The sequence below is a fragment of the Tachypleus tridentatus genome, chromosome 6 (assembly GCF_004210375.1).
Source record: "Tachypleus tridentatus isolate NWPU-2018 chromosome 6, ASM421037v1, whole genome shotgun sequence".
NCBI lineage: Eukaryota > Metazoa > Arthropoda > Merostomata > Xiphosura > Limulidae > Tachypleus > Tachypleus tridentatus.
The window spans coordinates 96,422,449-96,437,109 of NC_134830.1; the positions used below are offsets into that span (position 1 = coordinate 96,422,449).

Below are 14,661 nucleotides of genomic sequence, written 5' to 3' on the forward strand. Positions count from 1 at the left end.
TCATAAGTTATGTAAAAATAATTTCACAAAATATTGTACAAATGAGATATTAGTTCCTGTTAAATAAACACATTTTAATGATTATAAGTAAGGCCATAATAATGGTATATTAACTTAGTTATTTTCATCATTGTATAGATTTTAGTTCCCATCTATGTAGATGACTTGCTTTGATTAGAGGATAATATTATTCAGCTTTGAAACTGTTAATGCTTAAAAATATGTGTAAGTAATCATTCTGTAGTCTTAGGAAGTTGTATACTTTATACTAATAATTCACCATAACCAACAATAAATCTAAACGACTATTTTTACCAACTGCTTTTAAACAATGCATATACATGTTAAACCATTTTTCTTTAAACTTAAAAATATGACTGTTTTAAGGAAATTCACAATTATACCTATTCTGCTGAACTCAGCTTTGAATTCCACAATTTCATCATCTGAATAATATGCAGTTTGAAGCTCTATTTGAAGGATGGAGCTCTGAGAAAAGACTTTTTCACTGGAAACATTTTTTATAACATTCAGCATAATTCCAACTTTTGAGTTTCCATCTCGTGTGACAAGCCATACATTTTTTGTGTTAAAATTGATTTCTTGAAATTGCACTGAAATTGTTCCAACTGGCATTGCTTTCAACAACCATACAGGGTTTTGTCTGCAAAATTTCAAAGAGGCATATGCTTGCAACATTCCTTTCCCCGTAACATTGACTGTGCAGCTACAGTTGCACGTTACTTGATAGAGTGAGTCTGACAGAAAAGTTGTGGTTTCTATAAAGAAATAGAGAATTTTATTTCTTGCCATTTGTTTTTAAGAAAGAATAATGTTAAAAAAACTGATGTATAAGGACATTTGAAAGTGATATGGTTTCTGATTATAATACCATAAACACCTCTATATATACACAGACACAAATGTACAAAGGAATGAAAAAATGAGGCACTTCGTAGGAATTTTAGTATCTGAGAAAACATTTAAAAAATCCAAATATCTCCTCAGCTAAAACATATACAGTACTGTAACTGATTTCATTAACCATAAAAACACCCATAAAATGATTGCACATACTCATATGTAATACCAATAGATATGTTTAGAACATAAGTGTCACACTTCATTAATAAGTCATATGTAATTTGATGTTCAAATGCAATATTACCTTATGGATGTTTGTTTTTCCAAGTATACTAGCAGGATATGCACATATGGAATATAATTTACATTCATACGTGTTTTATTTGTTAAATCCTATAACTATGACAATAATGTAGTCTTTAGACCAAATACTTATCATATAGCTAAGTAAAAAAATAATATACTTAAAATGTCACAAGTACATCTGCCATGCTTCAATATTTTTATACAATTTTTAATTACCAGTTTTAAGAAATTCAAATTTGCTTTTACTTCAACTCACACCTTCATTTGTTACCTTACTGCCATAAAATGTAAACATCACATAATATAAACTTCAAAATATAACAAATGAAACTAAATAACGGTGTTTAATGCTTAACTGGCAATTCATTAGCTTTAGTTCTTGACCTATTGGTTAAAAGTGAATGCCAACTATATAGCTTACCACAAAGAAATATTAAGTACAAAACAATAATAAATTAAACTATTAGTCAACTCAGAGTATTTTGGCTATTTTTTACCTATTATAAGTCATTTAATATATAAATAATGAATAATATATATGTATTACATGCTTATTTTACAGTGTCTAATCTTCTTATTTGATTTTTACATAAATTTAATAAGTCCAGTCTTTAACTATTTTGTATAATGTATTTTTCATTTAATATGCTTGAAAATTAAAGTAAGCTTGTCTCAAATTCATACTACACTGAAGATTTCAAGAAAAAAACAATGTCTTTAAATAAGATCTTGAAGGATAAGCTTAGGCTACTGCCAGAGGCAAATACTGATGAATTAGGGAACAGTAACAAATTGTGCTGTACAACCTTGAATTAAAATATGAAGAAGAAGATGCTAATAGCACTTTCTAGCTGTCCAGAAGAAGCAATGAAGGAGCATCATTACCGACTTTAAGCTCCCATTCATTATGGCTAGGACTGGCTGCTGATCAGCAATTAGAACAATCACATGACTGGAAAGACAATGACCGAAAGGAAATAGAATTGTTTATTTTCTGATCCATTGAGTGGTGTTTTACAATGGGATGTATGCAGTACATCATGTGGTAATTACTTGATTATAATAGAACAGCTGATGTCATCAGTCCTTATGCCTTTAACATTGAGAGTTGACATAACTGGAAATAACTGCTAGGATTTCTAATACATCTGTAGTACAAGAACATTGCAATCTGTGCCTTTCAAAAAACTCAGGTAAAATTTTAAGATGATAATTGCAGAAAGTTTCTACAAGAAACAACATGAGATTATTTGTATATACAAAAGGTCAACATTTAAGTAGCATTTACACCTAACTGTACTTCTTTATGTACAGTGAGGGAGTCATGCTCTTAACCTGCACAGAAACAGAATCAAGCATTAATAAAGCATAATCAAATAATTCCATTTTTGCCTGTACCTTTCTCTGAGGTATCAAATATAGTGGATGAATCAACCCATAGCTAGTGGTATATGTTGATAGTTCTGCTGCTGGTGTACTGAATACTATATGCATCTTGTGTTGGTATGACAATGTACTGACGTGTGATGTACTGAACAATGTGGTATAGAAAAATATCATGAATTTCTATTCTCTTATAGTGTTATAGTTTTCACTCTGAATTTTTATTCATTTTGTATATGTGCAGTTTTTTAGCTTGGTAAAATAGCTATTATGGTGATTTTGTTTTCATTGCATTTGTTCCTTTGCTATTCTTATGTAGATAATACTTGTGATATCCATGAGCAATACTGTTGCAATACTACACATTGGGCAAGGATGTTGATAGCATTGTTCTCAAAGAGTAGTTCAGGTGATATTTCAAGATTTAGGCTTCATCTATGCTTGCATAAGAATGACCAGTAATGTGGTTAGCACTAGTTGCTCTGGGTAAATACATTTCTTGCAAAATAAAGGAATACTGGCTTTGGTCAGTCTGACACATGTATTCAATCTGATTAGTAAAAGTGATTGCCCCATATCAATAAAGCAAATACACACAATGCACTTATGTTTTGCACAATATGATAAAGACAGTTAAATTCTTGTTTCACTTTGTATTTAGTATCTTTATTTCATCCATTATCATGACTCTCAGTTACTCAGAGATATAGCATTGCTTTGCAATTAGTATCCCAACCAAACCTCTTGTTATTAAACACACCTCTATCCTATTGCTCTACAGTTAATTCAAATTAACCTGTATATACTGCAGAGCAGCTAGGACAAAGAAAATTTTAATGTCACAGTTGCACAATGTGAATATTCTATTTCTGCTGAAGTGTGTACTACCTTTAATTTCATCATCTTATGCTATAACTGTAAAAAAGGCTTTTTGGTTAACAGAAATGGCATTTTCCACAATTAAAAGACATAAGACCAAGATGGAGAGTCAATCATTGAGGGAAGATAGTGTTATGAGAGAGAGAAAGATGTTGAGTCTAGGAAAAGTCCTCTCCTGAATTTCTGACTTTTGTAGATAGGTTGCGGAAGCCCATAACTCTTATTTTGCTGCAAATGACAACATAGAAAGAAGAGTTCTTAATATGTAGTGCATCCAGAATGTCTGTTTGTGTTCCTTCCCTGATGATCAACTTCAGAGAACTGGAGATCATCATGGTGCAGTGGCATAAACTTGAGACCTTGTCAAGAAGTACAAACTGATTTTTTTTATATCAATGCAACTGGCATCATTTGTAAACATGTCCTAAAAGTTACCACAATGTTCAAGTGTGTGAAAATGCTAAAGAGGAAATAAAATAATTTGAAATTGTTTAGATGGACTAGACTTTTCCAATAAAAAACAATGTTACAACAACAGTAATGATTTGATAAGTCCTTCATATCTATCACAGATAATTTTGTTTATCCTATACCTTTTCCCCTCCCAACAGAATTACATATTTTTAGTCACTAGACTATACCAAAATCAGTTAATCTCACATAGCACCTTGGTCAGAATGAAAAATAAACAGTAAATTATTAATAATTATACTTATGTGATCAAACAGACTACTAGCCATGACAACAATAAAATTAAAACATTTTTATATACAATTACTGTTAAAATATCCACATCACTGCTGTATGTAGTTATATATATATTTCCAATAATATATTCCTGGTAATTTTCTAAGTGCCTCTATATATCACTAAGTTCTAATGCATGTACAATACGACAGACATTCAACAAGAAATAACTAATGATGTTTTCCTATATAGCTATCATTTTTTGGGAAAAGTTATAACATACTACTACCACCTTCTACAATAGGCTTACCTGGGCAATCAGTAACTTGGCAAGATTTTGTTTCTATGCTGGAGCCTCCACAGTGGAAAGCTTTGGCACATAGTCTGTACCGGCTACGAACTCCTTCCCCACATACAGCAGAACATCCAGTCCAAGAACTCCAAGATGTCCAAACATACTGCTTTCTCACTAACAATAATAAGATGGTAATTCTTATACATTTTGCAGTAAAGATTTTGTATTATGTGTTATACATAAAATTTTATGGCAAACTATATAAATAACAGTGTCCAAATTTCAATGTAGCAGTTAACAATGAAAATAAAATATAAACCTAATACATCAAATCACATAAGCCTAAATAGGATATTATGTGTAAAGGTTTAATTATAATAACAGTAGTAAAAACTTTCCCAGAAGACTTTGTTCTGTATATTAATGTAACTGTTAAATTGTTCCAACAAAGACAATAACACTTTATAACTCAACATGAAAAAAATTAAACCCTTCAAGGCACTTTTATGCTCTGAACTAAAAATCAATAAAATATCATTATTTATTGAAGTGCTTGATGTATACTTAGCTGTTAACATAGTTATCTCTGTTCAAAACTTTAAATTTCATGAAGATTGACATAAAAAGCTCTGTCATAATTTTATAAACTTTTTGAAGTTTTTCTTTCTTTATTCTGATGCTAAGAAAACAAAAAAATATTTTTTATTACATTGTATCCTTGAAGAATGAATTAAGAAGTCACTTCTTTGAACACAGTGGAATTCTAACTCTGATATCTAAATTTTTGTCATTCAAGAAGAATCTACAATTGTTATTAAATTTCTCTAATGACAGTAAGTACTTCCATTCATTTGATTATATAGGATAGGCTTCAATAACTTACAAATTACTTTTCAGTTCTGATCTATGTGGTTAACTTACTTTTAACTAGAAATCATTAATCTTCCTAGATCATACAACATTATACCCTCCTCATATGAAATGTCTTAACATTTTAATTTAACTACCAGTGCAATCATGGAATAAGAATTTTAATTTTTAACAGTGAATTTCAAATAGTGTCATTCTTGGTTTACACATAATTTTTGAAACAACCAATTCTTGACCAATGCAACATAGAATAATGATGACAAAAGTAATGAGATAACAAATCATTATAAAATATAATAATTAAGAATTAATTCTGGTGTAAAAATAAAATTTCTTACTTTCTCACTCACAAAGAAACATCCATATTATAGGATAAATTTATTTAAACAATGTGGTTGAATACAAATTATTATTTAACTTATTCTTGTTTTCCAAATTTCTAAAAGATTTTGCAATTAATTAAAATATCAAGCCTGTATTACCAGTATCTACATCATGTGGTACACAGACAGTTTTTAAGTCAAACACCGCTCCATTTCTTCCCATGCTGACATAAGTGAAACAGTATATTTCATATCCAGAGAGGAATAAATGACATGGAAACAAAGATGTGTAACTTCCTACTTTAATCTTGCTTTCAAAAATGTAGTCTGTTCTAGTTATTACTCCTAGTTTCTTTGAACTACCAAACACTCTTATTAAGTCTCTACCAAGGACGCATCGTGGATAATGGTATTGGACGGCTACTCCTCTATCAGGGCACAAAGTAAATGATATGTTTGGAACCTTCAGAGAATAATGGGTACTCCAAATCGCTTGGATCCATTCACTTTCCACAGAAAGAGGATTATAGTATGAAGTTTGTATGATTTGGATCTGTATATGGATTAAAAAAAAAGAGAGAGAGAAAAATTAAAAATTTGATGACTTGAATTTAGTTTTGTTAACATGTTAACACTGTTAAACAGTTGATAAGACATAAACAGAAGTTCAAAGACTGATTAATGTTACCTTTCACTTGATTTGTTGTCACATGTGATGTATAATGCAACAGTTGTAACTGGCTTATTAGAACATGAAAACAGGTGAAAAATTCTGAAAGAAATCTAACTGACAGTATATTTTCTAGCAATATAACTATTATTAATAAAACATTAATTTAACAGAAAAAACTGTTATGTATCAGTTGCATAATTACACATTGAAATGTATCTATATATAAATACATGTAACAAATTGTAATGCACAAGAATATATAGCTTGAATTACAAAAATTACTACACTGTAAAACCATATTTTTAAAATAATTCTACTAATCACTTTTTATTATATGTTTAAAACCAAGTTAAAAAATGATCACTTTTAATACTTATCACAATGCTTAAAGCCTCAAGTGGTTTCTTCTTCAACAGGTACAAAAGCTTGTTTACCCTAGCTGCATTTCAAATTAAAACTAATTTGCTATACATTAACATGTATTTTGAAATGTTTGTCTTAAAGATGTAAAAATGCATTACCATGTAGCATTAAACACACACATAAAAAGCAGTCTGTCAGTAATTAATAATGACAAAACTAGCAACACATAAACCTTTCTAGGAAAAGTAAAAAGAAATTAAACATCACAGTAAAGCTCTCAATTATTTACAAAAAATTGTCTCAGCAACAAAACGAATATATTTTTATGTTTGAAACAATCTTATTTCTTACATGTGGCTTTGGGTAAAACTTCCTAGATGATTCTGCTCTCCCCCAAAAAAAGATACTCATCTCATAAGAAATTCTAAGTTTCAATCTAAACAAATCTTTATGATCTGGGTATATATATATATTTTGCTTTGGAAAGAGCTGTTACACACTCTTTTCAAGAGTGATCAACTTTTGGTTCCATCACACTACCTGCAAAACAACAAACAGTTTTAGTATTTAATTCTGATATATGCTATTTCACCATGAATTTATATTAATTGTGGTTGTTCATAGTAATATTAAGACCTTATGGTAATCAAGGTCAATAAGGCTACTACATTATAACTGATTATGTATATTTAAAGAATAAATACAACTACTCCACTGAACTATATTTCTGAAAATTAAAATTAACCATATCAAAACAAGATATATCAAACTGCATAGGCTGATAGATAGTTGCTATTATTAATGTATCTTTCTGGCAAAGACATTGTAATTCAGTTCATATCCAGGTAAAATGGCAACCAAACATAAGATCAGACCCTTAAAGTGGCAGAGCTACATCTGAAAGCCCCTTACTTTTCATATTGTCAATTTCATGTTAGTTGTTCAAGAGTAGAATAACTAAGAAATTTCTTTATTTTGGCACAGGATGGAGGAATAACTTCTATTGTGGTCTGTCAAGAGTGTTAACAAACATTGGGGCTGTAGAGAGAGATTAGTAAAAGTAAAAAGGTAAAGCAAAGTAGAGAGTAATTGTAACACCATTTGTGCAATGTGAAATAAGGTAGTTATAAAGTCAATTAGATGTGAAATAAATTATGCATATAAATGCAAGTTCTTGATTTATTGGTTCAAGCCACACATTCAATCCTTATGCCTTCAGATGTAGGACAGATGCTTCAGTTTGTGTAATAATGTATTTGGATTCATCCACGTGCTAGTCTGTAGAATGTCTTCTGAGACCAGGAAGCCAAAGACATTGTAAAATAGCACATCTGAGAAGATGTAACCTGAAATTAACTTTAAAGGTGAAGGTACATCATGACTGACAGAAAAGACTGGCTGCACAAGTCATTTTATTAGCATGCATGGAGCAATGAATACAATCAGTGAAAAACAGTGGTTACCTTCCATTGCAATCCTAATATTTAACAGAAGAGTTCTATAAAGATATAAGTATAAAGTCTTCAAAGACATATGAAAAATAAAAATAGTATGGTAAGCATCAAGGGCATAAATATCAGATCTTCTTCTTAAAGAAAATAATAGAAAAAATACATCTTCAGTAAAAGATGGCAGAGCAAGAAAGTCACTAAAGTTCAAAAGGAGGAAAAACAAAACATCATGAAATAAGATTTAAGAACAGTATATAATAACTAGAGGATGAAATAAAATCAGTAAAAAATGAGGACGAGAACAAGATGGCAGAGAGAGCATTCATACTTCCTGCAACAGAAAAAGCAGAGAAGCCAAAATCAAGAAATAAGAATAAGAAAAATAAAACAGTATATTTCAGAGTTGGAGAAAAAGTATAAAAAAACAGAAATTCATGAACATAATCTCTAAGTACACTTTAGTAAGACTATTAGAGTCAAAACTGAACATTGGAAAGAATGTAATGACATTCAAGTTACATTAAAAGAGGATACAACCTATCTTCTCAATTAAAGAACCAGACAATAAAGTGACAATTCTAAAATAACAGCCTCTATCTGATGATCAATAAGGTTTCATCATGTTATCATAGGATTTAATTGAAAACTAGAAGCAGACTATGTAAGTAAGGCCTCCGTACAAAGTGTAGAATTCCCAAAACCAGTAAAAATATGTACATCAAAATTCATATTGATTTAAATTAACAGCATAATTGTCAAAAAATATATCTGTTATATGGAAAAAGCAGAGCTCATACACAGTCTCATATGTGGTATAACTCATGTGGAAAGTGAAAGAATGAAGAATTATGAGTAAGTTGATGCATACTCTGCACTGCATCAAGAGTATTCATTACTCTGGTTGATTGTACAGTGTTTATTGGTGCAAAGCAACTGGGCTATTTGCACCAAACAACCAGTAAAATATAAAAGCATGTAAAAATAAATCAAGTTAAAATAAAACAATAGCCAAATTTTGGGTAAAAAACTTAAACAGAATTAAAAAGACCAATGGCTCTTAAAAATTTAATAACAGAAGTAATGTGGACAGTATTACCATAGCCAATGACACTATCTAGTGTTAGGGGTAAACCCATGGTAAAAACATGTCTAAAACAGTGCCATTGTTTAGAGTTGTAATAACAGCATAACAGTAAAATGTGGGCTGTTATGACTTGAGTGTCACAAGGGTCACGCATTGGTGCATCTGATGGAGATAAAAGAAAATGATGAGTTAAAAAACTGTGACAAATGCATAACCTAGCCAGCATAACTTCCTCCTTCCAATCCTTAAGGAAACAAGATGGCCAAAGAGCAACAAAGAGTTTGATCTGAAAAAGCTTGTTACCACATTACTCACTCCAAGTCAACTGCAAACTGGCACAGAACCAGCCTTGAGTACAGGACTGTAGTCCACATATGGTACAGGAATCTCAGTGATAGCACCAGAGCAGACAGACTTAGCTACAATGTCAGCAAGCCCTTTCCTGCAAATACCAATTTGGCTTGATATCCAGAGTCCATGGAGTCATTTGATTTCAAACCATCAGTAAAAATGGAAACAGAAGAATGGTCCAAAAGATGTTTGGCAAACAGAAGGCAGTACTTCCAATTGGAAGTATTTGCTTTCTTCAGATTACTCAAAAAGAAAATCACAGGTGGGGATGGTAATAATCCATGGTGGGATAGAATGATCAATGAAACCAGCAACATCATCCAAGGACAGATCTCATTAAGCCAGCTTCCCTGGATACAAAGGCCAAAAGGAGCAATGGCAGACCATCTACTCTGAAAAAGCATGGCCACTAAAGAAATAATACATAACCCCTTGCAGAGATGATGAACAGGGTCCAATATATCCAAGACTGAGGTCCTGACAGAGCCACAGACCATGGTCCCCATTACAGTTTTGTTTGAATGAGAACATGATAAATCTTTAGCATAAACATCGATATACTCCCCAAGAGGTGGAAGAGAGGACATGAAGGATGTTCAGTGCTCTTCTACATTTGACTTGTAGCTGCTTGATGTTTGGAATAAAAGTCACCTTATAGTCAAAAATAAGTCCCAAGAACTTTGTCTCAGGGACCATGGTAAGAACAACATCACCAAGATCAAGTTTGGGATCAGGCTGAATTACCATGTTAGTGGGAAAAGTGCATGCAAAAAGTTTTAGAGAGAAAAAGGTAAAACCATTTGCTGTGGTTCACTTCAATAAACAACTGAGGGCAGTTCATAGCTGTCACTCAATAAACCTCATGCTCGATTACTGACACGAGTTGTGGAAGTCATTGACATAGAGTATGTTTGCAACAGTATGAGGAACTTGTGCAGTTATGGCATTAATCTTTACACTGAAAGACACAGCCCTGATGGACTCCAAGTTGGAAAGAATGGGAAAGCATTGAATTCACATGGATTTGAAATCAATGGTTCATTAAAAAGTTCTGTATAAAAGTGGGTAATTGGTCACGTAATCCACATGAGTGGAAGTCTTGTAAAATACTATACCTCCACATAATATTATAACCCTTCTCAAGGTAAACAAAATACAGACACAAGATGCTGTTGCTTGAAAACCACTTACCTGACTCATGATTCGAGTTGAATCACATGGTTTACAGGGGAATGCTGTCATTGGAATCCATACTAGGTGGGTGAGAAGAGGTTGACTGATTCAAAGAATTAAACAAGACAAGCATTAAACATCCACTCTAAGATCTCACAGAGACAGACTGTCAAAGCAACTGGATAATAGTTTGAAGGAATTTTAGGTTTCTTCCCTGGCTTGAAGAAATGGAGGACAACAGTCTGGTGCCAAGCATTAGGAAAAGGATTCTCCTGTCAGATCCTGTTAAAAATAACTTAAAACATAGCAAGAGAGGCAGGAGAGAGATGACACAGCATCTCGTAGTGAATATCCAACCCATGAAGAGCTAGCTTGAGTTTCACCATTGTGAAGAAGCAGTTGTAGTCACAGAGACGATTGGCTCAAAACAAAAGAGGCAATTGCTCTGCCTGAGATTTGATGGCCAAGAAGGTGGGGGATGAAATAAAAATGTTAGATGCCTGGGGAAAGATTTTGTCAATAGTATTGGTGATGCTCTGGGCATTAGCAACTTCTTGGTCATCAGAGAGTAAGATTGAAAGGAGGACAGAAGTATGCTGTCCATTGACCTTCTGAATCTTGTCTCATATGACTTTGGAACTGGTAGTTTAAGAAATGCTGGTTGTTAACTTAGTCCAAGATTCCTACTGGCTTTCACATCTTGCCTGCCAAGAATGTGCAAAGGTCCACTGAAAAGCAACATGGTTTGAAAGTGTGGGATACCTAAGAAAGGTATCCCAAACCAATTTTTGAGCCTTCTGTGCCATTTGACAGACAGAATTCTCTCATGGACAAGGATACCATGGAAAACATGTCAAGGTTTTAGGAATAGATTAAGCAGCAGCTTGGACAGTACAGTCAGTCACTGCTAATATGGGTTACAGATGATGGCAGGATCATGTACCAAGAGAGCTGTGAAAGAGGGCTAATTGTCCTGATCCAACTTCCATCAAGGTACACAGGTTGGGTAGCATCGACCACGGCCAGTATCGTTCGAAATTACAGAAAAATTATCATTGCCCCGTAGGTCACTGTCAACCCTTCAGGAGAAGTGGGAGTAAAGTGAAAGGGAGCAGACAGAGAGATGATCAATACCAGTAAAATACTGACTAAGTGCATGGAAATAAGCATATGAACCAGTGTTGAAGAGAAAAAGGTTGTGATCTGAGAACATATGTTCTATGGAATGATCCCTCCCATCAATATCAGTACCACCCCAAAAGGGACTATGTCCATTAAAGTCATCTGGGATTAAAAAAGGAGATAGCAACTGTTCAACAACAGGATCACGGTCTGATTGATAATAGGCCTCTCCAGGAGACAGGTACAGAGAACAAACAGCGATGGTACAACCCAAGAAAACACGGAGGGCTACTGTCTCCAAGGGTGTATTGAGTGGCAAAAACAGGGTGGGTGTATGCTAATTGACCAGCAGTTCCACCCCTTCATGCACTCATTCATCACATAATCTGGCATTTCTATACAAAGAAAACTGCCAAAAGGTGACTGCATTAGCAAGTTTAAAAAACGTTTTCTGTAAGGAGAGGCACACAGAATGATAAAAATCAATAAAATTCTTAATTTCATCTATATTCAAACAGAAACTTCAACAGTATCAATGGGGACGTTTTTATTTAGATGGAGAAGTGGGTAGAGAACCTCTTTGGGTTATGATCATGTTAGTTTTCTTTATTGGGTATTTGGGTGTTTTCTTATAGCAAAGTCACATTTGGCTATCTGCCAAGCTCTCCAAGGGGAATCAAACCCCTGATTTTAGCATTGTAGATCCAGAGACTTACCACAGTCCTAGTGAGAGGACATTTTCTTTATTAGAAATATTTCTTTTGATCTTCATGGATTCTGTCCTGGGTCGAGTGGGCAAGTCTCTGTCAGTAGTCTAGCAACTGAAGTAGAGAATGGCTAATCATTTGACATCTCTGGGCCAAAGAAGATGGGCCCGAGCATACACCAGAAGCTAGACCCAAAGTAAGTGAACACCAGCAGTCACTAGAAGAACTGGTGGAAACAGAGACTGGAGTAGATGTTGAATTGTCAACTCTCTTAATGACAGAGGGCAAAAAGCTCTTCATATGGTTGGCAAATGACTCTGTTGGGAAAAACGTGTCTGCATTCCCACTCTAGCAGTGGAATGGAGCATAGCAGCATATGTCCGAGAGGAAGTAGGAGGCAGTAACTTTCAAGCTTTGGGATACAAAATACTGTTTTAATTTTCAAATGTTATACCTCTTTCTCTTCCACCCATTTATGGCAAGATCGAAAGTAAGAGGGGTGTGAACCATTACAGTTAAAGCAGTGCAGTTCCAGTTTGCATTCATAGGCATCGTGGTCTTTACCACCACACTGAGCACATGTTAAAGATCCATGATAAGAGGTCTTTGAATGTCTGAACCACTGGCACTGGAAACATCTGAGAGGGTTGGGAATATATGTCCGTACCTTACAATTTATGTATCTTGCCTTGCTAGTGGTAAGTGGATGTGGCAATTTAGACATTAAAATAAGTACATCTGTAGGTAGCATTATTCCTTCCTAGGTAGTGGAGATATGGTGCATCTCAGAAATACCTTGCTTGGAGAAATCAGCAAGGATCTCTGACTCAGGAATGTTCTTTTTATCCCTCTCAACAATAAACTCCTCTTCAGGATTTCAGAGTGGCATGGGGAATAACCAAAATTAGTATATCCACCATGGCCTTTGATTTCAAAAGGAATTTGGTGTTTTGTTGTGAAGATGTTTCCACCAAAGTCTCCTGAGCACAGCTTCCTTACTGACTAGAGAGAGTCAGCAAGTCCCTTTAATCTGTTTTGTATGAAAAATGGAGACATCTGTCCTAAGGATTTCTCAGAAAATGAATGCAGAATTGAGATATCCATAGTAAAGTAAATACATTTCAGTGCCCACTGTCTCCAACCACCATGGAGCCCTTTGAAGAGATACACTGCAATGCTAAACAAGGACACTGCAGCAATGATATGGTTTTGTGAGCGCTATATTCAAACACCAGCATCAAACACAATGTCCACAACGTGTTGAGAACATCCAACACTAGTACTTGGTTGACCCTAGCCCAAGTGGACCAGCCAACTGACCCTGGGAGGCCACCCCAAGGCTGCCCATTTACAGGAATTCAAAGCCAAAGTGGTATATTAGGGTTGGACCTCTCAATCACCAGGATCCTCTCCTCCCTTTCACAGGTTGCCATGCACTGCAAACAAGTGGGTGGATGTTCAGATCCCAGAGGAGGTGAAGTGAGAGTACAGAACCTTCTCTGGGAAGTCCCCTCATCATGTACAGGAATCCACCTCAAGGGGTCATAACTTTGAACCCCATGGCTGCTGAAAGTAGTTCTGAGGTAAATCTACCTAATTTGAAATGGGTTTTCAGTTCAGCCCTTCAGGATTGGTGGATGATTTCCAGGTTTATGGAGAAATAAAATTTAATAGTTTACATGAAAAAAATGATTCAATTAATTCATATTAAATTCTTCTTAAAACCTAACATAAATATCTGCTTCAGTTCCAATTCTTTAAAGAAATAAAATAGGTTATTTATCATGACTCCAGCTAGACTCAGTCTTATTCAAACCATGCATGATAAAATTTTACACAGAAGAAATATCTCAGAATCATTTGATAAGTAGACAAATCTAGCAAAAATATTTCAATGCTAAAACTGTGATTCCCTAACTTTAATTATCCAATATGTTCTGATCCAGTTACTAGTACTCTGATTTTTAGCACCAACTGCCTTATACAGCTGAAATTTAAATTACAGACCATTAAAAAATTATAACTATTTTGGTTATTATGACATGAAATGCAAGATATTTCAAAAGAGACTATAGCTTCAAATAAATTGATCAACAGGTGTCATTTAAAGGTTTAACCCTTAGTTTTGTA

The 14,661-nt window shown here is 33.8% G+C and overlaps 1 protein-coding gene across 4 annotated transcripts in view; it reads right to left on the bottom strand.

The window, feature by feature from the left end:
* Positions 1–14,661, bottom strand: part of LOC143253111 (uncharacterized) — a 53,922-nt gene that overhangs the window by 21,887 nt on the left and 17,374 nt on the right. For all 4 annotated transcript variants that reach the window (XR_013029383.1, XM_076506395.1, XM_076506397.1 and 1 more), the window contains exons 5-7: positions 5,767–6,160; positions 4,430–4,588; positions 405–779 (exon numbers count right to left, since the gene is read on the bottom strand). Coding sequence is in view for 3 of the 4 variants with exons in the window: in XM_076506395.1 (XP_076362510.1) it covers positions 405–779; positions 4,430–4,588; positions 5,767–6,160 (928 nt within the window). In the remaining variant the exon portion in view is untranslated. The remainder of the gene's footprint in view (positions 1–404; positions 780–4,429; positions 4,589–5,766; positions 6,161–14,661) is intronic.